This window comes from Dendrobates tinctorius, unplaced genomic scaffold (genome assembly GCF_039654945.1).
Source record: "Dendrobates tinctorius isolate UK_male_01 unplaced genomic scaffold, ASM3965494v1 ptg000205l, whole genome shotgun sequence".
Classification (NCBI taxonomy): Eukaryota; Metazoa; Chordata; class Amphibia; order Anura; family Dendrobatidae; genus Dendrobates; species Dendrobates tinctorius.
Window position 1 is genome coordinate 1,998,464 of NW_027361872.1, and position 24,587 is coordinate 2,023,050.

General features: G+C 42.8%; 1 protein-coding gene across 1 annotated transcript in view; it reads right to left on the minus strand.

Moving 5' to 3' along the window:
• Positions 1–24,587, minus strand: part of STPG4 (sperm-tail PG-rich repeat containing 4) — a 73,292-nt gene that overhangs the window by 25,154 nt on the left and 23,551 nt on the right. The window contains exon 5 of the mRNA XM_073554058.1: positions 21,327–21,381. Within this exon, the coding sequence (XP_073410159.1) occupies positions 21,327–21,381 (55 nt within the window). The remainder of the gene's footprint in view (positions 1–21,326; positions 21,382–24,587) is intronic.

Sequence of the window (24,587 nt, forward strand, 5' to 3'; positions counted from 1 at the left end):
GTATAGCTGTAACATTACAATATACTGTATCAGTTTATTAAAGGGGCAAAATGAAAATAAGGAGCGGAGCGCAATTATTGCGTGGGATTGTGGTGCTACACAAAACAAAAAATGCCAAGATAATAAAATGGGTTAAGCTAAATGCCAAATTTAGCTCTATGTCTCCAGAGATGTCCATAGTTAAATAACCAATACATTTCCGTGAGTTAGACATATGCCAGTGACCACTGAGCAGGGCTCTTCTCTGGTGACCATGAAGAAGGGCTTTCCAGTGGTGATAAATAAGCAAGGTTCTTGTTTGGTGACCATTGAGCTGGCCTCTTCTTTGTAGACCCTTGAGTTAAGGTCTTCTTTGGTGACCCTTGAGCAAGGTCCTCTGGTGACCATTGAGCTGGGCTCTTCTCTGGTGACCACCAAACAGGGTTGTTTTCGGTGACAACTGGGCAAGGCTCTTCTCTAGTCACCATTGTGCAGGGCTTTTCTCTGGTGACCACTGAGTGGGGCTTTTCCCTGGTGACCATTGAGAAGGGTTTTTCTATGATGGCCATTGAGCAGGTCTCTTCTCTGATGACAATTGGGTAAGGCTCTTATCTAGTTACCATTGAGAAGAGCTATTCTAAGGTGACTATCAATTTGGGCTTTTCTCTGGTGACCATTGAGTAGCACTTTACATAGGTGAACGTTGAGCAGGGTTATCCTTCGATGACCATTGAGTAGGGCTTTTCACTGGTGACCAATAAGCAGAGCTATACTTAGGTAACTGTTAATTGTGGCTTTACATACAGTAGATGACCAGTGATTAGAGTTCTTCTTTGGTGACTACCAGGCATGGCTTTACTTTTGTGACAATGCAGCAGAGTGCGAGTCTTCCCTGGTGACCAGTGAGCAGGGTTCTTTTTAGACGACCATCGAGCATCGAGCAGGGTTTTCCTTGGGTGTTCATTGAGTAAGAGTGTTCTTTGATTACCATTGAGTAGGACTCTTTTTAAGTAATCATTGAGCTTGTTCTCCTTGGGTGACCATTGAGTAGGTGACTTTTAGGCTTATCATTAAATTTATCCTACTTCTATTTCCACTACATGGAAGTATGATGAGTTATTTGCTAAAATATCAGCTTAAAATGTGGTATCTTCCCTAATGTATCTCAAAAGCCTCCTATAAGCCAATTGTAAAGGTTTGACTCAAGCAGCACGAGTCCCAACGTCTGCATTAATCCCGGGGATCTCTGACTCTGTAATAAGCAGTACTCTGGAGCCTAAAGGGTGTCCTGCTTAAATCATATATAAATTCCCACTCCACATAACTAGAATAACATGGAGTGAAGTGGAGTAAGATGAGTCATACAACCTATTATTTAGCTAAGCCCCTACTTAGTGGGATCCCCAGTTGTAAATCTATTGCACAGTGTTAATGGGAAGCCGAGCTTGGCCTTTCCCACAAGAACAGGATTAGAAATTTACAGTAACTGCTTGTTCTATTCCTTATAGATATCCCTAGAATCCATCTGCGTGAAATATTCACAAAAAAATATGAAGCAAGATGGGAATATGAAATATATCTCTTATTTTATGCTTCAAATTAGGTGCAACACTTTTGTGTCCTAAAATATAGAAGTTTTATATTGGCAAAACTGAAAAATTATATGTGCAAGATTTAGGGGAACAGAGTGGGGAAAAAAATTTGCATTAAGTACAGATTAGTGGTGGATTTTGCTGCACATCTGCCATGGATAGGCATTGCAAATGGAGAGATTGGCAACTTTAATACATCATTAAGAAAAGCTAAAGCAACTGGTCTTATTATAAATTGATGGGCAATGGAGGTGATGGCCTGGGAGGTCAGAGATCTGGAGTCAGTCTGGTACCGGGTTGTGCAGTAGTGATGAGTGAGTGTACTAGGATAAGGTGTCATCCGTGCACGCTCGTGTCCTAATCAAGTATTTTTGGCGTGCTTGAAAAAGATGCTCGAGTCCCCGCAGTTGCATGTGTCGCAGCTGTTCGACAGCTGCAACACACGCAGGGAATGCCTAGTTTAGTGAAGGCTTCAGGTGGTCCATGCTGAGTGATTTAGGAAAACAATTATACAGCAAAGTTCTGCACTATGATCGTTTTTCTTGTGATCGTGGACGTAGGCTTTACATATTTCTTACTGAGACTGTTCCACATGGGTACTAAAAAGGCAAACCGTACATTTTCCCTTTCTTTCAAACACAGAATGTCTTCTTTTAATCTTTGAGAAAGTTATATAACTACGATGTGCAAAAAAAAAAAATATTATTTTGAGCTCTTTTGGAAAGAAAATGTGATTATGACTGCTGCTAGGAATTTATATACGACTTAAGCGAAACACACCTTAGGCTTCATTGTGCGGATTACTTTAGAGTCAGAGATCCCCGGGATTAATACAGGAGTTAAGACTCGTGTGCTGCTTATGTCAAACCTTTACAATTAGCTTACAACAGGCTTTACTACTATCACTATTAATTACAAGAATATCCACGTTAGTCAATTAAAATGGGAAAGTCTAAGCAATCTTTACCATGCTCGTCACATACTGTACTGTCTATTGGACTGTAAAATGTTATGATGATCATACTGTATACTAGATTTGTTTGTACTTACCGTTGATATTCACTCCAATTTCCCCTTTGAGGGTATTTGGTGATCACTACTATCCATATAGAGGTCAAGTTCTTTTGCACCAGTGATGGTCCAACAGTGACATGAACAATATTGGATCAAGAATAGGAAGGACAATGACAACACCAGGTTTCTAAATCTGTTACTTTACAATCACAAACGGAAAAATGACCATAATTAACTACCATATATAATGGGCCATGTGGCCTCCAGGAATAGAGTCATATTAGTGGGCATAGTGATAAAGGTTGGGATAGCCTGGAATAGGGGTATCTTTCTGCAAAAGAGAGTTGGTAGGGTTAGGTTGTAGTGGAGCTAAATGTACAGTTAATTGGGCAATGAGATTAAGGGTGAATTTGTATGGGAGGGGGACTGATATGACACAGCTCTCAGGTGACCAGGGGCTCCTTCCCTGTCCCTGACACTAGGGGGCGACCTAGCTCGCCCTGCTCCCCGGGATACTTCTGAAGGTGAAGATGCCGGGGCCTCCGACCTTGTCTTAGATTGTGAGCCCCATCGGGGACAGTGCCGATAATGTCTGTAAAGCGCTGAGGAATATAATGCCACTATATAAGCAAAAGTACATAAATTCTTCATAACATGAATAGTCACTTCTGGGTGTTTTGACTTTTTTTTTTTCACTAGTGAGAGAGGATTAGATACCCATGGCACAACTAATCCGAATAATAGGATTGGGCTAATTGATGTGATATTAAGGTACTGTCACACTAAGCGATATCGCTAGCAATATCGCTATAACTTGTGACGTTATAGCGATATTGCTAGCGATATCGCTGTGTCTGATACTTACCTCCGACCGGCTCCCCCGCTGGTTATCGCTCATCGCGCGAGAACGTCCTGGACTGTTTCTCGTCGTCAGCTTCCTGCGGTGCTTCCTGCTGTGACGACGAGCGACGCGTGGAGCCGGGCGGGAGGACGCAGGATCGCCTGGTGTGACAGGTAAGTAGCGACCCCCGACCCCAGCGATGCCTGTGTGGCAGCTCACTAGCGGCCACTTAGCGATGTACCAGCGATCCTGACCGCGTCATATCGCTGGTCGGGATCGCTGGTACATCGCTAAGTGTGACAGTACCTTTAGTCTAAACTTTAATTTACGTAAACTGGACACACTACCGTTAATATTCTGTAATCTGATTGTTTGCCTCATTTCCTTTACCCGTTTTGTCCTTACAACAGATATTTCTATTAGGATGGAGATAGATGCCCAGGAACAAGGTTACTAGATTAGACCAACCCCTCGGTATTTATCTGTCTTCATGGTTGTCACTGATAACTAGAAAAAATCCAGTTATCCATAAAAACGATACAGCACTAAAATGACAATTCACAGATTAAAGTAAACTTCTCCTTCCAGAAAATGCGCATTTCTAATCACATTACGATATCACTTGGTTAAATGTCAGCTCTGATGAGAACGTGTGATGTGAAGTGCGGCACAAAAAAATAGAAACCGTCTTCTTCCAAAGTAAGAACGAAGAAAAAAATAACTAGAATTAATTTCAAAGACATTACAGAAGGGAATAGAGGAAGCTTTGTACCTTGAATGCAGGAATGAATTGTGAGAAAAGCAATAATCCAGAAGAGATTTGTGTTCTACTTGAATAAAGAGCATCACTTGCGGATGGTAAAAGTTACAGGAGATTGTGCTGCATGAGTATTAGCAGCAGAAACTCATCGTGCTATATCCTAGGCCGCTGGAGACGTAATATCATATCATGGACACTTTCTACCATATAAATAACAACTTGGAGAAATGACAGAGAATCAGACACAGGCGGCCATTAGGAGAGAGAAAGATGCATGCTGAAAAAGTAGGGAACACCCAAAATTTTTGTAAAAGTAGGTTTTATTAATGCGTACAACAACACATGCAACGAAACAGACTGATAAAAACAATTGAAAACAAACAAACAAAAAAAATGGTTCAATGTCTGATTACACCCGTAATATGGCAATAACCAACCTCCACTCATGGTAATTCAACTGGCAATATATCAATATATGGCTCCAGTAGAAAAGTATAAATATATAGGAAACAGAACATTTATATGCAATCTTATTATATGGTTAAACCAATAGACCTATAGATATACAGGAACGCACAACATAAAACAACCAAAAGGCTAAATGCCCCTACTCACAGCATCATGTTATAACTCAGCAAGTAAAATAAACAGATAGTAGTACAGCAAATTGTACTAAAGTGCAAAAGTGCTGCTGGTTATAGGCTGTATGAAGGTTAACCCGAAGAGTTAATGTCCCAAACACAGAAAAATTTGTGGAAAACGTAGAAAATGTTGTATGCAAGAAAACATTGCATGGAACTAGATAATATAGGTAGGGAGCGTTCAGGGTCCAAACCTGCTGGTGTAAGGATGTAAAATTCCTGTCTTGTGCCATATTGGCCAAAGAGAAGTTTAGGGAGGAGCAGACCCCACGCTTATCACCACCAACATCTGTGGCTTCTTCAGGGTAAGTGACACTTTTCCATTTGTGGAAACCATCCTCTTTTCATCTTCAGCTTTTTTACAGATGGTATTCTGTTTGCATCAAGAATTTGTTGAAATTTTACTGAATCCATTCTTCCCTCTACCCGTGAAATGTTCCCCATGCTATTGGCTGCAACCCAACCCCAAAGCATGATTGATGCATCCCCATGCTTAATGGTAGGCAAGATATTCTTTTCCTGAAATTCTGTGCCCTTTTTTCTCCACACATGTCTTTGATCATTGTGGCCAAAGAGTTCTATTTTAACCTCATCGGTCCACAGGACTTGTTTACAAAATGCATCAGGCTTATTTAGACGTTCTTTTGCATACTTCTGATGCTGAATTTTATGATGAGGATGCAGGAGAGGTTTTCTTCTGATGACTCTTCCATGAAGGCCATATTTGCGCAAGTGTCTCTAAATAGTAGAACAATCTACAACAAATCCAAAATCTGCTAAATCTTTCTGAAGGGAATTTGTAGTCAAGCGGGGGTTCTTATTTACTTCTCAAGCAATCCAACAAGCAGCTTTCACTGAAATTTTGCTTGGTCTTCCAAACCTTATCTTTGACCTCCACTGTTCCTGTTAACTGCCATTTCTTAATCACATTTCAAACTGATGAAAGGGCGACTTAAAAATGCTTTACTATCTTCTTATTGCCTTCTCCTGCTTTGTGGGCCTGCACCATATCCATTTTCAGAGTGCTAGGCAGCTGCTTAGAAAACTCATGGCTGCTGTTTTTTGGCACGAGGTTAGAGGAGGCTGGGATTTTATAAAACTGGGAAATTTGCATCACCTGGCCTTTCCTAATGAGGATAGTGAACAAGCCATAACCCTAACAGGCTAATTAAGGTCTGAAACCTTTGTCAAAGTTATCTGAGCACACAAATCTCCAAGAATGCCCACATTTTTGCAGTGGCCCATTTTCCATTTTGTAATTTTTAAAAAGAAAAAAATGCCAGTATATATGTTATTTTTGCCTAAAATGAAATGTGTCATTTTTAATTTTAGACCTTTTAGAGATCATTTCATCTTCAACTTTCCTAACTGTTCACAATAATAGTAATTTTAACCAGGGGTGCCCAAACTTTTACATACCAGTCTAAATGAGCGGTTAAAATCTATGGGCCGGACATAAATCTCGCTGAGAATCTGCCACCAAAGCTTATTTTAATTGAAAGGAGGCATTAGAATCATATAATGTTACAGTTGGAATGGACCCTCCAGAGTCCTCATGTTCAACCCGATGTTCAACGCAGGATTAATTAAACTGGTTGAAGACTTCCTTTGATGGAGAACTCACCACCTCTCATGGCAGCCTGTTCCACTTATTGATCACCCTCACTGTCAAAAAGTTTTTTCTAATATCTAAGGCTAGTTTCACATTTGCGCTTTTGAGCGCAGTGACAGCCTGCGCACGGCCGCCGCTAAGCCCCGCCCCTGCCACGCCTCCGCCGGTAGCTCCGCCTACCTGCACATGATGCTGCATGCGTCCCCTATCTTTATCACTGGGGGCGCAGGCCGTGCGCAGTATGCGTTTGGCGGCGCATGCGTCCTTTTGACGGTGCACCGACCAGAGCCAAACACAACCTGCTGCAGTTTGCAGCGGCCGTGCGCAGGCCGTCACTGCGTTCAAAAGCGCAAATGTGAAACTAGCCTAATCTGCATCTTCTCCCTTTCAGTTTCATGCCATTGCCTCTCGTTCTTCCATGTGCAAATGAGAATAAGGATGATCCCTCTACACTGTGACAAGCCTTCAGATTTTATTCTCAGAACTTACTCCAATTTTTCATTGCATTTTTTAAAATGTGGGGCCCAGAACTGGACACAGTATTCCAGATGAGGCCTGACCAAGGAGGAGTAGAGCGGGATAATTATTTCATGTAATCTAGACTCTATGGTTCTCTTAATACATCCTGGAACTGTGCTTGCCTTTTTGCTGCTGCATCACACTGTTGACTCATGTGCAGCCTGTGATCTATTTGTATACCCAAGTCTTTTTCACACGTGCTGTTGCTTATTTCTTTTCCTCCCATTCTGTAGATGTCCTTTTCATTTTTCTTGCCCAGATGTAGAATCTTGCATTTCTCCGTTAAATACCATTCTATTAGACACTGCCCATTGTTCAAGCTTATCTGGATCCTTCTGAATCCTTTCTCTGATTTCTCTAGTGCTAGCTATCCCTTCTATCTTTGCATTGTTTGCAAATTTTATTAGTTTACCTTCAGTTCCCTGGTCTAGATCATTTATAAAACGTTGAGCAATACTGGGGCCAGGACACAGCTTTGTGGTACCCCAGTGTAAGACATGTAATGAATGATAGTCTGTTCTCATGGTCTACATGTCTGTCACTGGTATCGTTCCCTTTAATTTAAAATAAGCTCTAGTGGCAGATTCTCAAGGAGAGCAGTATCCCACCCATAGTCTGAAACAGCTCATAATTTACAATTGGGAAAAATGTGGATTTCTCTGGGATAAGACATCATATCTCAGAAATCAAGGTATTGTTTTATTCAGCTTCCTATAACCTGCATGCCCATAGAGACGAATTAGGAGGGTTGACCCTACTATCAGATTCCCTTTAAACTAATACCCATAGTTAGTGCAGTGCCTGAGTGCATGAAATATGGATTTCCTTGGGGCGTGCCTATGCGGTGGTGAGGAAAGGACGCGCGCTTCGAGGGCTCCTGCTTATCCTATATATATCCTGAGCATACCTCCTGCATATTGCTTTGGATCCGGCAGCGCTGGGTGCCCGCTGGTGTTGGGACCCCCCCCCGGGGGCTCCGAGAAGAGGCGCAGGACGACTCCGGTGAGCAGAAGAGGCTTGAGAGGTCGGGGTGGACGGCGGGGCCCGCGGTGAGCGGCGGCCATCTTGGATGCGCGCTCTATCAGAGTGAGCGTGGCGTCCAGCTTCAAACGCTGCAGTGTCGCAGGGACAGCGACCTGTGTCCTGGAGGAACTGAGGGGTATGCAGTGAGTGCCCTGAAAGACGGGCCCTGCATTATTCCCTCTTCTGTACTGACTCGTTGACCTGCTGGCGCCATTATTGTAGGGGAACCTGCTCTCCCTCCCATCGCTGCTGTCTCTGAGGGTGGATTCCCCTCCCCCTCCCCCCTGCCATAGGAGCCTTAGTGATCTTCTGTCTGCACAGAATCTGCTCCCGAGCTATAATAATAAATAAACCTAACACCTGCTGTATATATAATAAAAACGGGAGGATTTCTGAACTGTACAATCTCAGCTCTACTGACGTATTTCACTGCTTTTCACAATGAATCGATCTAAAGGATCAACGGCAGCAGAAAAATTAAAGGAATTCGTCAGACCCGACCCTTCTGAGAGTGCACGTTCTCTGCGGAATGCCCCCTCACAAGCTCAGCGTAAAAATCGCCCCTCAGAGGGTGGAGAGGAGGCAGAGCGGGAAGAAATGACCCTTAAACAGGCATCTGATGCAGGCTCTCTCCCTCACTAGGACATCCCTGACGGAGAAAATAAAGGATGTCTATACTGAGGTGGGGAGACTCCGTCAGGATATGCAGGCCATGAGGGGGCGCATCACGGAGGTGGAGACGAGAGTGTCCCAGGTGGAAGACACCATTACGTCTATGGAGGCTCAGTTAACCAAGGTAGCGGGGTCTATGAACGCCTGGAGGCAAAAAGCAGATGACCTAGAAAACAGAATGCGCCGGAATAACATCCGTGTCATCGGTCTGCCTGAACGCTCTGAAGGTCAGCAGAGCAATTCCTAGAGGGCTGGCTTAAGGCCTCTCTGGGAGATGAATTCTCCTCGGTGTTCACGGTTGAGAGAGCCCACAGGGTCCCCACCAAGCCTTTACCTCTGGGAGCCCCACCTAGACCCTTCCTGGCACGTCTCCTCAATTGTAAAGATAGAGACACCATTCTACGCCTTGCACGACAAAAGAGTCCCCTCAAGTTCAACAACGCTGTGATCTCAATCTTCCCGGATTTCTCCATGGAACTCCAGAAGCAACGTGTGCAATTCATCGACATCAAGAAGCGGCTCAGGGAAAGGAACATTGTATACTCCATGATCTATCCAACTCGGCTTCGGGTTGTCCACGGGGGTTCCTCCGTGTTTTTCACGGATCCAGCGGAGGCTACCGAGTGGCTGTGGTCCCATAGAGGATCTCCTGCAAAGGAATCCTAGAGTGTCTACTTTCATATGGATCCTTTCATTGCAGGCCTAATTGGAGCTCTCCTGGCGGGCACACAGATATCTACAATACCGGACACTGCGATCAGTGATGGTATCCCCTTGTTTATTTTCTAATGGGAGCGCGGGACTTTGCTCCTATGTTACAAGGTTTATATCTTTTCTTTTATTCAAAAGCTTTAGTTTTAGCTTTAAATGTTATTTAGGTAGAAGCTGCAGCCAATGGAAGTCCTGCTATTTGTGTGATGTCTCTGAGTTCTACTTGGGCGCTGATATGCAACATGTCCAGATAGGTGAGGATGGGTTCTGAATTAATATGCATGACATGGAATGTGAGGGGTATCAAAACCCCCCGGAAAAAGGTTAAAGTATTTTCACATATCATGCACTATCACCCTCACATTGTGGCTCTGGTTGAGACGCACTTGACTAGAGATACAGTTGGAGTGTACAAAAACCATGGGTTCAGTGGTCTATACACGCATTTCACACCAGTTACTCCAGGGGGGTCTCATTACTAATACATAGGGACATTAGATGGGAGGTTCGGGAGGCTCGGAGGGACTCTGAAGGGCGCTTCATATTTGTGTATGCACTGATCAAGTCTAGGAAATATGTTATTTTGTGTGTTTATAATCCCCCTCCAGCGGGTACGTCAATTCTCCAAAAAGCGTTGAGTTTTGCTCTGAATTACCCAGACGTAGATGTCCTCTGTATGGGGGACTTTAATTTGGTTATGAATAATCGCCTTGACAGATTGAGACTAGATGATGGGACACAAGGTGGGACCCCGGCAGCGGCTGTGTCCCAATTATCACAGTCTATAGAAAGTAGTGGATGGTTGGACCTATGGAGAACGCGCCACCCAGAGATGAGAATATACTTGTCATTCATCCACTAAGCGTTCATTATCCCGCATAGATTACATTTTTGGTTCTAGTGGTTTAGCAATGTGGGTGGATAGTATTGAGCATGGGAGTAGAGGGATTTCAGATCATAGCCCAATCATTCTTAAACTGAAATATGGCCCACCAGGTAGTAGGATGACATGGAAATTAAACCATTTCTGGTTGAAATTGGTTAAGTCACCTGATAGAACAATTGACCAATTACATGATTTCGTGTCCTCCCACCCCGAACCCCGGAATGTTAATTTATTTTGGGACACCCTTAAGGCGTACTTGAGGGGTTGCTTATCTTCCACGATCTCCTACATCAAACGGGTGACGTCGAGGGAGGATGACGAAAAGAGCAACGATTGAAAGATTCTGAGGCAGCTTACATATCCGATCAAACTAGTGGTAATAGAGTGGAGTGGTTGACTGCCCAAAGATTATATACTCAACATATAGACTCTAAGTCCAAACGTAAATTATTCTTCACTCGCCAGTCCTATTTTGAATTAGGGAACCTATCTAGTAAATTTTTGGCCTATTTAGTGCGGCAGCACAATACAACTAACACAATATTACAGATCCACAGTCTAGACGGTACATTGGTATCATCAACCGACGAAATAATGGGATTTTTCCATGATTATTATAGTTCACTATACAGCTCAAAAAGTGACATTGATAGCCAGGGATGTCTACACTATCTATCAGATATAACGTTTCCCACATTGAGTACTTCTCAGCGAGCCTTTATGGACGCTGAATTCACTTTGGAAGAGATAGAAGATGCCATGAGGGATATGGCCTCTGGGAAAGCCCCTGGGCCAGATGGGTTTCCTATCGAGCTGTACAGGAAATACCGGGAGATTTTGGCGCCACTTTTGTTATCGTTATTCCGGGGGGGTTTGGGGGGGGGGGGTCATGCCGGAGACCTTTTATGAAGCTAATATAATGGTGCTTAAGAAAGAGGGGAAGGACCCTCTGGACTGTGGATCTTATCGCCTAAGGCCCGTGTCATTGTAAATGGTTCCATATCTGAGTCCTTTTCTCTGCACAGGTGGACTCGTCAGGGGTGTCCCCTTTCCCCGGCCCTCTTTGCTCTTGCAATAGAGGCTCTGGCAATTCGCATGAGAACTTCCCCTAACATTATGGGTATAGAGATAGCAGATTGGGTGGATACCATAGGCCTATATGCTGATGACATGGTAATATTTATGGATAGGGCGGAGGAGACGCTGGCGGGGGTGATTGCTACTATAAACAAATTCAGTAAATATTCCGGCCTGTTTATAAATTGGGAGAAGTCTGCTCTGATGCCACTCTCTCATACCCCGATGCCGCGACTTGAGACTCTCTCCTTGCTGCCTATTGTACCACATTTTAAATATCTGGGTGTTCATATTTCTCAATCCAGCACGCTTGATCTGCAACTTAAAATATATACATTACTAGAGATGGTTAAAGTCAAATTTGCGGTCAGGATTAAACTCCCGTTGTCTGTAGCTGGACGCATTAACTTAATTAAAATATTACTCCCCAAGATCAGCTATTTTCTCCAACATAGTGCTGTGGTGGTGCCTAGGTCCTTTTTTGCCAATTTGAGCTCCCAGATTACATCTTTTGTATGGGGTAAGGCCAGGCCAACGCTTAGGCTGTCCACCTTGCAGAGGCCATGAAAAGGGGGGGGGGGGGGGGGCAGCACTGCCGGACTTTTATCTGTATTATTTGGCGGGACAGGCCAGAGCTATAAATAAGTGGATGCCCGGTAATCATCTCCCTAACTCTGAGAGCCATCTGCTTCATGCCGCGCGTGCTGATTGCCCACTGGGGTTTTTGGAATTGGAGAAGGCAAATGTCCCACGTTTGTTACCCATGCTTCATCTGGCAAGATTAGTGTGGAGGCAGATTAAGAGGGTGGTTGGATTTAGAGATATCATAGCTGAAATGCCCTTATGGAACAATAGTTATTTTCCGACGCTGTTTGTCCACGTGTCTGCCGGATTCTGGTCTCAGTACAGTGTTTCTACGATAGGAGATATGTATGACTCCGGTACACTATTATCTTTTGCACAATTACAGGCTAAGTGCAATGTCCCGAGGTCACAATTCTTCCGATATTTGCAATTGAGATCGGCCTTACAATCGTACGTGAGATATGTCGGTATGAATAATGCTATTTCGTCTCTACCCCTGATAGGCATTCTTGAATCACAGGGTCCCCAGGGTCTCGTCTCCTCTCTGTATACACACATGTTATCAGTGGGGATGGAATCTGCCATATGCTTGGTTAGGGGGAAATGGGAAAGGCTCATCCCTGACACACAGGGAGAGGAGTGGGAGGAAATCATGGAGTCACCAGCTAAGGTGTCTCCGTCAATTGACAACAGAATGATGCAACTTTACATTATAAGCTAGTCATATTTGACTCCGACTCGACTTTTTGAGATGGGCCGTTTCCAGTCTTCGGAGTGTCTGGGATGTCGTGTATCAGATGCAGATTTTGTTCACGTGATTTGGCGATGTCCAGTTGTGAGACATTGTTGGAGAGAGGTGACATCATTGTTGGCCTCCCTGACACAAATTCCTATTCCCCTTGAGCCATTGGTGTGTCTGTTTGGGGTGTGGGATGATGAGACGTAGGGACATTATACGGGGATTTTCTTGCGGGAGACATTGTTCGTGGCAGGGAGGGTGCTGGCACTGCGGTGGATGGGGGGTTCGGATCCCTCCCTTGGGGCCTGGATTGAATTGGTGAATTCGATTGTGCCTTACGGGCGTACACTGTATCGGGATGGGGGGTGCCCGGGTGAATTCGGGGAGATATGGGAGAGGTGGAGTTCCCTCATCTCACGTTGTGGGACGGAAATGTCGCATGGTATGGAGCTGATTATGTGGACACAGGCTGCAAATGGTTGTTATGTTGTAGTAGTGGTAGTGATAGTTTGGAGGTTTGACAGGCTTTACTGTTTGAATAATGGCACGCAGACTAATGTGAGGTGGTTGACAGTGTGTTTTGTTCTGCGGGCAACTGGTATACATACATTGTTCGACATTGGTGCTTTGTGGAACATGTATTTGTTGTACGGTGTTTTCATCGTTGTCGGTTTGTATGTTGTATGCCCTGTCTATGGTTTAATAAACGAATTTAAAATATGGATTTCCTTAAAATATAGTGTCATGCACCATGACTCTTCTCCTAACGGTTCTTTTTGACTTGGTCACGATGGCCATACTCCTTTCCGTGGACCACTAATGATTGGACCTTGGTCATGTATGGTCAAGAATATCTAATATTATCTTCAAGAAAGTGTTCATTGTGAATTTTCCTGATGATCTGGCAAACTTTGCCATTTTAAGTGCTGTCACCTGTTACTCTGAGTGACTGATGGGAATCCAAAAGTGATGGCACTTCTCAATCACCTTTTTTAGTGGGGAATCCCCTTTAGGAAATTATGGATCACTGTAACACGACAGAAGTTGTAGATGCCTCCCACTGACCTAATGAAAGCGAGTTGTACCATATCAGCAAGATGGCAGGCAAGTCATATCCATGTGTTTAGTTTGGATGTCATAGCTCACCTAATCTTACACAAAATGCATGATGAGGCACATGCCTTTAGGGTCCACCGGCTTAACTTTCCTTCACTGCTACAAAATGCTTGTTAGGAGTGGACATATGCATACCAGGGACAGCATAGGGCTCTTGTGCAAGAACAGTATATGGGCCCTTTGCCATCCAATAATGTGCATGTGAGAAAAGCTGTTTAGTGCTTTGGAGATGGAAGTGGGCCACCTTTACTCCTGCATTGTGCGGCTGCATAGGTTGCACCAATGGTATGTCCATCTCTGGTGCACACAATGACTTTTTCAGATGGATTCCACCTTGAACCCACTTAAAAAAGCACTAAAAAAATGCTAAAAAGAATCTGTAGAGCGATATAATAACGACTAGCTGTGCACAAGTTTAGTCTTTTGTAACTTTTTTTTTTTTACAAAATCCGTGAAGTGGCTAAAAGTTGTGACCTGGCCACTTTTCTGGTAGTTTCCGCTTGAAAACGGCTCACTAGTAATACGTACAATTTGTTAAATAAAATGCCGGCAGCTAAGTCGCTGCAAAAGGCATAAAAAGAATGTTAAATAAGGAAAAGCTCAGACAGTGTGTGAGCGTATATAAGCCAATGTGTTCACAAGCTCTCATATGTCATTACGGCAATATTCTCCGCTGGCTATAGGTCTACACCGGAGGTAAACCATAGTTCTCCTATACCGTGGTCCTTTAGTTCTGCTATAACACAGGTATGATGGGCGTTCTGCTTGATTTTAGGTGTTATAAATGTATAGCAGAGTATAAATAATACTTGGCGGTTACACCATTGACTTTTCCCTCCGAGTAAGTTAAAATGGTGACAATAGGGACGCCCAGACCTAATCCTCCCTGAGCTCACAAACAGCAGGTTGTGGAAAAGGGAACCATGGATACCCCGCGCGCATATCAAGCAGATGTAACCTAAACCGTGTAAGGCAAACAAATCTAAAATTTCAATGCATTATTTACCTAATCCCTGCGTGTACGAGGCAGGACTGGGCTTGACGGCAGACATAAAAAGTGTGTTTACCGTACAGCATATTGCGACATGTTCTGTATGTTTGACTGTATGTATGCGTGTACGGCCTGCATGTATGTATGTAGTTGTGTGTGTGTGTACTAGCCACTTAATGTAGTATGGCCATTTGTCCAGAACAAATTAATCTGGCCATACATAATGAATGTCCTGATTTTAATAGGACCGAACAGCTCTCCGTTGTGTATAGGGGTCTCCAAACTCTCCCCCATTAACATACGTAGGGGAGAAGAGGATCAGGCAGATGGATTTTAATAGCCCAATCATTTTGCTTTACAAGGGAATCCCGTGCACCACTAAATGACTAGTCTCGGGCTACTCGGTTTAGCGTCCCGCCAAGTTGATTCAGATAATCATATTTCAAAAGATCCGAGGCACCAGATTCTTTTCTGCCTGGAAACTTACATTTTATTTGATTAAAAAAAAATACATACCTAAGTATTGTTAAAAAGAATAAGAGTAAAAAGGATCTGGGCTTCGGATCTTTTGGAATATGATTAGGAAATCCTTTTATTCACAGAGATATGAGCCGCTCTCACAAGGGTTTGACAGCGTCTTCTTCCCTCGTTTTGCTAAGGGCAGCATTTGGCACATATACTATATATCTAATGTGTATGGCCAGTCTTAATTTTTAGGGTTTTTTTCTTATTGAGTCTGCACAAAACGATTGTGAAAACTAAGCACAGACACTAGGTACACCCTTGGCATTATTGCACCTTCCCACCTACTTGGTTTCCATCTCTGTCCATTCTTTTCTGACGCTTGTAAAGCCGGAGCTGTCAATCAAGGCACGATAGACTAATGATAGATGCAGAACAAGTAGATGGGAAGATGCCCCAAACAGCTCAGCCACTCAAAGAGTGCACGGAGTGCCTGTGCTTGGTTGGAACAGTCATTTTGTGCTGACAGACAGACTTCCTATAAATACCAGCATTTTTTTGACATTACATTGACTTGACAAATGCTTACAATGTGATAAGTATATGGCATATGGTCAGTATCCACATATTAGGGTGGCCCATTACATATGACATAAATCACATAGAGGGACATAATAGGTAAAAATTAGTCAGGCACAATTCCTATGAATAAAATCATCATTCCATGACAGAGGTGCACAACATTTTTTGGTCCAAGGGCCGCAATGCCACTCTGAACCAATCTGAAGGGCTGCAAAAAAAATGAAACGGCACATCAATACATCACCAGAACCAAGTTTTAAACATTTGAGGAGGATTTGAAGAGATTCTGCTCAGTTTCTGCAAAAAAAAAAAAAAAAAAACAAGTATGAGCAGACGCTAGCTTCCACTGAGTCTTTAAAGCAGAAACTCGCCAAATACTCCTCATAATCTCAAAACTCTAAATTTTGAGAGTTTTTAAGTTTTAACATAGCCATGAATTACGTTTTGGATTTCTATATGTGTAAAAGATCAGAACCACAGTCAGTACATGAATAAATCACTCAGCTCAGTACAGTGATCAAATGCAATGTCAGTTCAGCCCCATGTACAATTGTATCACATGAGCCTACAACTCACAGTATGTCTTTAGCAATGGTAAGGAGATACTGAGAGTTGTTAACAATCATCAGAATGCAGACCATACAAGAACCACAGCCCTGATGAGACATTGTCAGGATCCCAACTAAAAATTTACCTCCAGGTACCTTATATTTGACATCTTCTCTGATTGAAGTTATTCCCATCCCTTTTGTGTCCATGCAGCCCAGACGCCATGATGAGATTTCATGCCCAGAGCTAGTCTCTCTGCAGACTTCCCTCTTCTCCAGTCTTCCGGAGCACTTCCCGGCATGATTCCCTTAAAAATAAAGATATCATTATACTGCCCAATAAATGAAAAATATCTATTGTGCTGTGTCCCTGAATAAATAATTGCCCCTCAATGTGCTTCCTGCATAAAATATCAACCCCCACACTGCCCTTCTCCAAAATATCCCCCCCACTGATCCTTTCTGTAATATTCCCCCCACACTACCTCTGTCCAAAATATCCACTGCATACTGCCCCTGTGCAAGATATCCCCCATACTGTCCCTCTCCAAAATATCCCCCACACTGCCCCACTCCAAAATATCCCCCAACAATGCCCCTCTCCAAAATATCCCCTCCACACACACACGCTGCCCCACTGCAAAAAATCCTACACACACACATACACACACTGCTCCTATGCAAAATATACTCCCACACACTGACCCTCTGCAAACTATCCCCCTCACACACAAAAACACACTGCCATTGCCATTCTGTAAAATATCCCTCCACCAACACAGCCCCTCTCAAAACTGTGCACCCTTTCACAATTGTCCCCCATTATGTGCCCTGACATCAACATTAGCTCCTCTGCCCCTCATCCACCCCATTAATGATATGACATTAATTTACCAGTCGTGACTTGTATTGTTTAAGATTACTGTACTTGTTGTACAGTGGGGAAAAAAAGTATTTAGTCAGTCAGCCATAGTGCAAGTTCCACCACTTAAAAAGATGAGAGGCGTCTGTAATTTACATCATAGGTAGACCTCAACTATGGGAGACAAACTGAGAAAAAAAAATCCAGAAAATCACATTGTCTGTTTTTTTTTTCATTTTCTTTGCATATTATGGTGGCACATCCCGAACAGCTCCGCGGGCTGCACAACATCCTTCGGCGGGCCGCATGTCACCCGCAGGCCGTATGTTGTGCAGGCCTGTTCTATGACAATCATAAAATCAATTAGGGAACTGCAGAGGTCAAGATTTAGCCCAGATATTGATAAGAAATAAATACAGTATTTTTAATTCTGCATGAATTACTTTAAGTAGCTTTACCATATACCAGCCTTATGAAAAAAAAAAATATATATATATATACGGTCTGTATATACAGTGTATATATATATATATATATATATATATATATATATATATATATATATACACAGTTGTGGCAAAAAGTATTGACACCCCTGCAATTCTGTCAGATAATACTCAGCTTCTTCCTGAAAATGATTGCAAACACAAATTCTTTGGTATTATTATCTTCATTTAATTTGTCTTAAATGAAAAAACACAAAAGAGAGAATGAAGCAAAAAATTGATCATTTCACACAAAACTCCAAAAATGGGCCAGACAAAAGTATTGGCACCCTCAGCCTAATACTTGGTTGCACAACCTTTAGCCAAAATAACTGCGACCAACCGCTTCGGTAACCATCAATGAGTTTCTTACAATGCTCTGCTGGAATTTTAGACCATTCTTCTTTGGCAAACTGCTCCAGGTCCCTGATATTTGAAGGGTGCCTTCTCCAAACTGCCATTTGTAGATCTCTCCACAGGTGTTCTATGGGATTCATGTCTGGACTCATTGCTGGCCACCTTAGAAGTCTCCAGCGCTTTCTCTCAAACCATTTTCTAGTGCTTTTTGAAGTGTGTTTTGGGTCATTTTCCTGCTGGAAGACCCATGACCTCTGAGGGAGACCCAGCTTTCTCACACTGGGCCCTACATTATGGTGCAAAATTTGTTGGTAGTCTTCAGACTTCATAATGCCATGCACACGGTCAAGCAGTCCAGTGCCAGAGGCAGCAAAGCAACCCCAAAACATCAGGGAACCTCCGCCATGTTTGACTGTAGGGACCATGCTCTTTTCTTTGAATGCCTCTTTTTTTCTCCTGTAAACTCTATGTTGATGCCTTTGCCCAGAAAGCTCTACTTTTGTCTCATCTGACCACAGAACATTCTTCCAACATGTTTTAGGCTTTTTCAGGTAAGTTTTGGCAAACTCCAGCCTGGCTTTTTTATGTCTCGGGGTAAGAAGTGGGGTCTTCCTGGGTCTCCTACCATAGAGTCCATTTTCATTCAGACGCCGACGGATAGTACGGGTTGACACTGTTGTACCCTCGGACTGCAGGGCAGCTTGAACTTGTTTGGATGTTTGTCGAGGTTCTTTAGCCAACATCCGCACAATCTTGTGTTGAACTCTCTTGTCAATTTTTCTTTTCCGTCCACATCTAGGGAGGTTAGCCACAGTGCCATGGGCTTTAAACTTCTTGATGACACTGTGCACGGTAGACACAGGAACATTCAGGTCTTTGGAGATGGACTTGTAGCCTTGAGATTGCTCATGCTTCCTCACAATTTGGTTTCTCAAGTCCTCAGACAGTTCTTTGGTCTTCTTTCTTTTCTCCATGCTCAATGTGGTACACACAAGTAAAAAGGACAGAGGTTGAGTCAACTTTAATCCATGTCAACTGGCTGCAAGTGTGATTTAGTTATTGCCAACACCTGTTAGGTGCCACAGGTAAGTTACAGGTGCTGTTAATTACACAAATTAGAGAAGCATCACATGATTTTTCGAACAGTGCCAATACTTTTGTCCACCCTCTTTTTTATGTTTGGTGTGGAATTATATCCAACTAGCTGAAGAGCCCGGCGTTGCCCGGGCATAGTAACCAACTGTGGTAAGTTATAACAAATTATAATGATTATATTGCACATAAAAACCGTGCATCTAATCCTATCCTGTGTGATACTGTCTGCTGAGCCGTGTATCTATTCCTATCCTGTGTGATACTGACTGCTGAGCGTGTATCTAATACTATCCTGTGTGATACTGACTGCTCAGCCGTGTATCTATTCCTATCCTGTGTGATACTGACTGCTGAGCCGTGCATCTAATCCTACTCTGCGTGATACTGTGTGCTGAGCTGCATATCTAATCCTATCCTGTGTGATACTGTGTGCTGAGCAATGTGTCTAATCCTCTGCTGTGTGATACTGACTGCTGAGCTGTGTATCTAATCCTATCCTGTGTGATACTGCAGTCCCCTGCAGTCTGTGTCAGAGGGTGGTCTGTGTTGGCACGGTAATAAATTGTGTTATTTCCAGCTTTACAGACGGACGATAAGAAAAATGATAAGAATAATAGGCCTCAGTTACCACAACTGTCTACAAAGAAAACTGTTGCTGATAGCGACCAATCACAGCTCATTTTTCATCTTTTAAACAGCTCTGGGACACGCACACACTTTTTCCCCCAGTATGTAGATAGGGGCAAAATTGTTTGGAACGCGCAGGGTTAAAATTTCTCCTCACAACATAGCTTCGGACGCACACACATACACACACACTTTGAGCTTTATATATTAGATATATATATATATATATATATATATATACACATACACACTCACACACAAAGTACTGCGGTATTCATATAGAATAGATAAAGAGAGGTTATGCACAAGTTCTACAAATTCTAAACTTTACACCTGGAAAAGCTGACACTCAGAAGAACTTGGGGTTATTTGTAGACAGTAAACAGTAAACTTAACTTTAGCAATCAGTGCCAGGCAGCTGCTGCCAAAGCAGATTACACTGTCATAAAATGTACTGCGTTTCCCTTCCCTCACATCCGAAGCTCACTCCCCCCCCCCGAAAAACGGGATTTGGACTTATGTGCCGACAGGGCCATAGACTATAATGGTGCTGGCAGAGTGAATGTATGCCTGCTGTGCATCATTTTCGAGCGTGTACGTCTACTGGGGGCAGACACTCAGACGTAGTGGACTGTGTCTGAGCGTCACATCCAGTAGGCGTATACGCTCAAAAATTATGAACGGCAGATAGCACGTTCGCTCTGCCGGCACAAATATAGTCTACGGCCCTGTCGGTGCATACCTCCAAATCCCTTTTGTAGGGGGTGTTTGGACATAAGCCCCGACGGGGGTCTCCGAACGAGTGCCTGAACGTAAAGTGAAAACACCTTTAGAAACATATTTTTAAGTGACTATTGATATCAAAAACTGAACTGTTCCAGTTGAAAACACACTAACCTTTCCAGCTTTGCTGTGTAGACAGGGAAGAATCAGCAGAGTAACTTCAGTATCATTTGAGGTTGGGGACAGATCTGTTGTATTGAGGCCTGGAGAAGGCACGGTAGTGACACTACACACACGGATAAGATTCTGTTTATATCATTCATTAGTCTCTGATAGAGGGGCTCAACCCCATCGCTTCCTGGAGATGGTATTGACCCTCTTCTGACCAATAATTCCCACTCACTTCTCTGTTATATGCTGATGAGGGGTAAACCCCCAAACTGCTATCTGTAGAGGGGTGCCTGGACTTTGCTTTGCCAAGATTTGTTACATTTCCAGACACTGGCTTAGAGAATAGCTGCCGCCACTAGTTTTCTGGGAGAGAGCTAATTTGCATAGGTGTCCCCCAAAACAGCTGTCTGTATAGAGGCATCAATTTCTTTTACAATTAGTGCACGTTTTGGGCAGTTAGAGGGCCCCGGGAAAAGGGATCTTATAGGTTGATATCAGCTTCTTTATTTAATGAGAGAGGGGAATCTTCAGAGTTTCCTTCTCTGCGGCCACAGCAAGTTCTGGGGAATCGACCCAAGACTAATGGAAGGGGGTGGATGAAGGCCAACAACCTATTGTCCCAGACATTCAATGGCAGCTAAGAAAATATTACTTACAGGAATAAAGTGAGTTGTGGGAAATCTCTGTACTGCGGATCGAAACATAAAATGCCTGCAGGGATAAAGCAGAAAATGCCAGCTTGATATGATTAGCAAACACACAGGTGCAAAACAATAGATGCACAAAGACAACGACGATGCACAGGTGAATTGTCTTCATGTCTTACCCTACATTCCTCTCTGTGAAAAGCACAAGCTACACCTGGCAATAATTCTAGGCTACAAGGTCGGTGATGGCAGCAATAAAAATAGATTTCATTAATCAATGAGTCAGTGTAGGACTTGATGCAGAAGAAGCAGTTAATATTAGAGAGGATGCACCAGAAATATTGTGGGGGGGGAGCCACAGGGGCTACTAGGACCCCTAATAATCAGCTGTCACCTGTGGCGGAACCTGGCAGCAAGAGCCAAGTTTCCCTGCAGCACCCCCGCAGGAACAATGAAGCATTGCACCATGCTCATTGAAATCAATAAGTTATGCATGTATTGTATAACGATCATGCCAGGTCCTTCAAGGTTCATCCACATGTCCGCTTTTTCCACGTTTGAGAAAAACGTACAGATTGTTCTGATCAGAGTTTGATCAGAGTGTTTTCCGAGTGTCATTCTCGTATGCAGAGAAATAAAAAAATAAAATCCGCACTCAGATATCATCCGCTTTTTTTCATGTGCCCATTGACTAGTATTGTCATTTTTGATCCACTGCAGTTCCACTCCAATAATCAAAGTGCTGAAAATGCTGCAATACATCACATAACCTGCAGACAGGTGTGGCGCTGTCTGCTGTTAGACGACAACAGCCATGTTTTTCTAGTACTGCACAATCCTATTAAGTATTTATTTCAAAAACGGAGATTTATTGCAACTAGAAAAATGCAAAAATTGAACAGCTACTTAGAGCAACCAGTTAAGGTTGAGCAAAATTTGGATTAAAATTAATTTTCCAAAAGACCCCAAAACTGAGCTCTTTAATGTGATTGATTGCTAAACTTCTATGTTAAAGGATCCTACAGGTTTTGAAAAAACATGGCCGCTCTGCTCCAAAAAACGGGGACACTTGAATAGAGCTGAGCTGCAATACCAGACACAACCTGTGGACAGGTGTGGTGCTGTTTTTGTAAGAACTCAGGTATGTTTTTCTAATCCTGTGCAAAACGGAACATGAAATACATTAGCGGCTTTCTTTATTGACCTGCTGTGATAATTGGTTTTAACTTTATTTTTTGGGGCTTTAAACTTCGGCTTAATATTAGAGCGGAGGCCGGCAATGAACAACAGCTGGAGAACGGCAGGAAGCCTAAAATCACTTCTAGGGTGTTTCATTATATTTCAGGAGAACTGCATTTCTGTATAATACTTCACAGCAAACATCAATTAAAGTACAGGGCCTGGAAGCTGGAACTTTATCTTAAACCACTTTTTTTCCCAAATATTTTGCACACTTTGGTTCATTTGATGTGGATTTTACCTGCAGAAAAATCTGCAAATCTCAAACAGAACGTGCGTGAAACCCCCCCCCAAAAAAAAAGACCATTGCTGTTTTGTTCACAAAAGCTAAGAATTTTTAATAGCCAGTTTGATAACCCCAGAGGCTCTTGACTTCTGTGGGACCCGGGAGCCTCACGCCCGGGTTACGGCTGCGACATGAAGACCATGGTCTCCGGTGTATAAGAAAGACATAGTTGAACTGGAGCGGGTGCAGAGAAGAGCGACCAAGGTTATTAGAGCACTGGGGGGTCTGCAATACCAAGACAGGTTATTACACTTGGGGTAATTTAGTTTGGAGAATCGAAGGCTTAGGGGTGATCTTATTACAATGTATAAATATATGCGGGGACAATACCAAGACCTTTCTAATGATCTTTTTACTCTTAGACCTGTGATGGGGACAAGGGGGCATCCTCTACGTCTGGAGGAAAGAAGGTTTAAGCATACTCACAGACGCGGATTCTTTACTGTAAGAGCAGAGAGACTATGGAACTCTCTGCCATATGATGTTGTAATGAGTGATTCCCTACTAAAATTTAAGAAGGGACTGGATGCCTTTCTTGAAAAGTATAATATTACAGGGTATATACACTAGTTTCCTTAGTGTTGCGTTGATCCAGGGAGCTAGTCTGATTGCCGTATGTGGAGTCGGGAAGGAATTTTTTTCCCCAATGTGAAGCTTACTGTTTGCCACATGGGTTTTTTTGCCTTCCTCTGGATCAACATGTTAGGGCAAGTTAGGATAGGATATGGGTTGAACTAGATGGACTTAAAGTCTCCCTTCAACCTTAATAACTATGTTACTATGTTTGCCTTTACTCTTGCAACATTTCGAAAATGAGGTGTCCAAAAAAAATAAAATGGCACCTTGTACTTTTTCCCTAAGGCCGGGGTCACACTAACCAACGCAAAATACGGTCCGTAGTTTACAGGCGTAATACGGATGAATGACCCCTAAACAGTACTCCGTATGTCATCCATAAGCAAGGTGTGGTTGCGTATTTTGCGCATGTCAGCATCCGTATGCAATCCGTATGGCCGCCTTGCAAAATGGACATATAATGGAGCCCAATGACAGGGTTTATAACAGAAACGAAATAATAGATATAGACACATAGAATGCATATATATATATATATATATATATATATATATATATACACACACACAAGTCATTGAGATAAACATATATAAATATATATATTTATATTTCACAGAGTTCTTCATAGCAGAATAGCCGCTAATTAAATTGCCGGCTTCTATCAAATCATTCCCCTACCCAACATGAAATGACACATGGTTTACATACAGTAAACCATTTCATTTCATGTTTTTTTATATGTCCCTGACTAATAATTAGATGAGGGTTTGTGTGCAAAATTTGGAACTTGTAGTTGTTATTTTAAGGGGTTAATTCGTTTATAAAAAATGCGTGGGCTTCCCATTGCCCTGTAGCGGTGGCGAATGGGTTAATCTAGCAAAGGGTTAATGTCACCTTACAATCGAATGGTGACATTTACCCTTTGTTAGATTAACCCACTCACCACCAATATAGGGCAAAGGGAAACCCACGCATTTTTTAACAACAAATTAACCCCTTAAAATAACAACTACAACTCCCAAATTTTGCACACAAACCCTCATCTAATTATTAGTCAGGGACATATAAAAAAAACTTGAAATGAAATGCTTTACTGAATGTAAACCATGTGTCATTTCATGTCGGGTTGGGGAATGATTTCATAGAAGCCGGCAATTTAATTAGCGGCT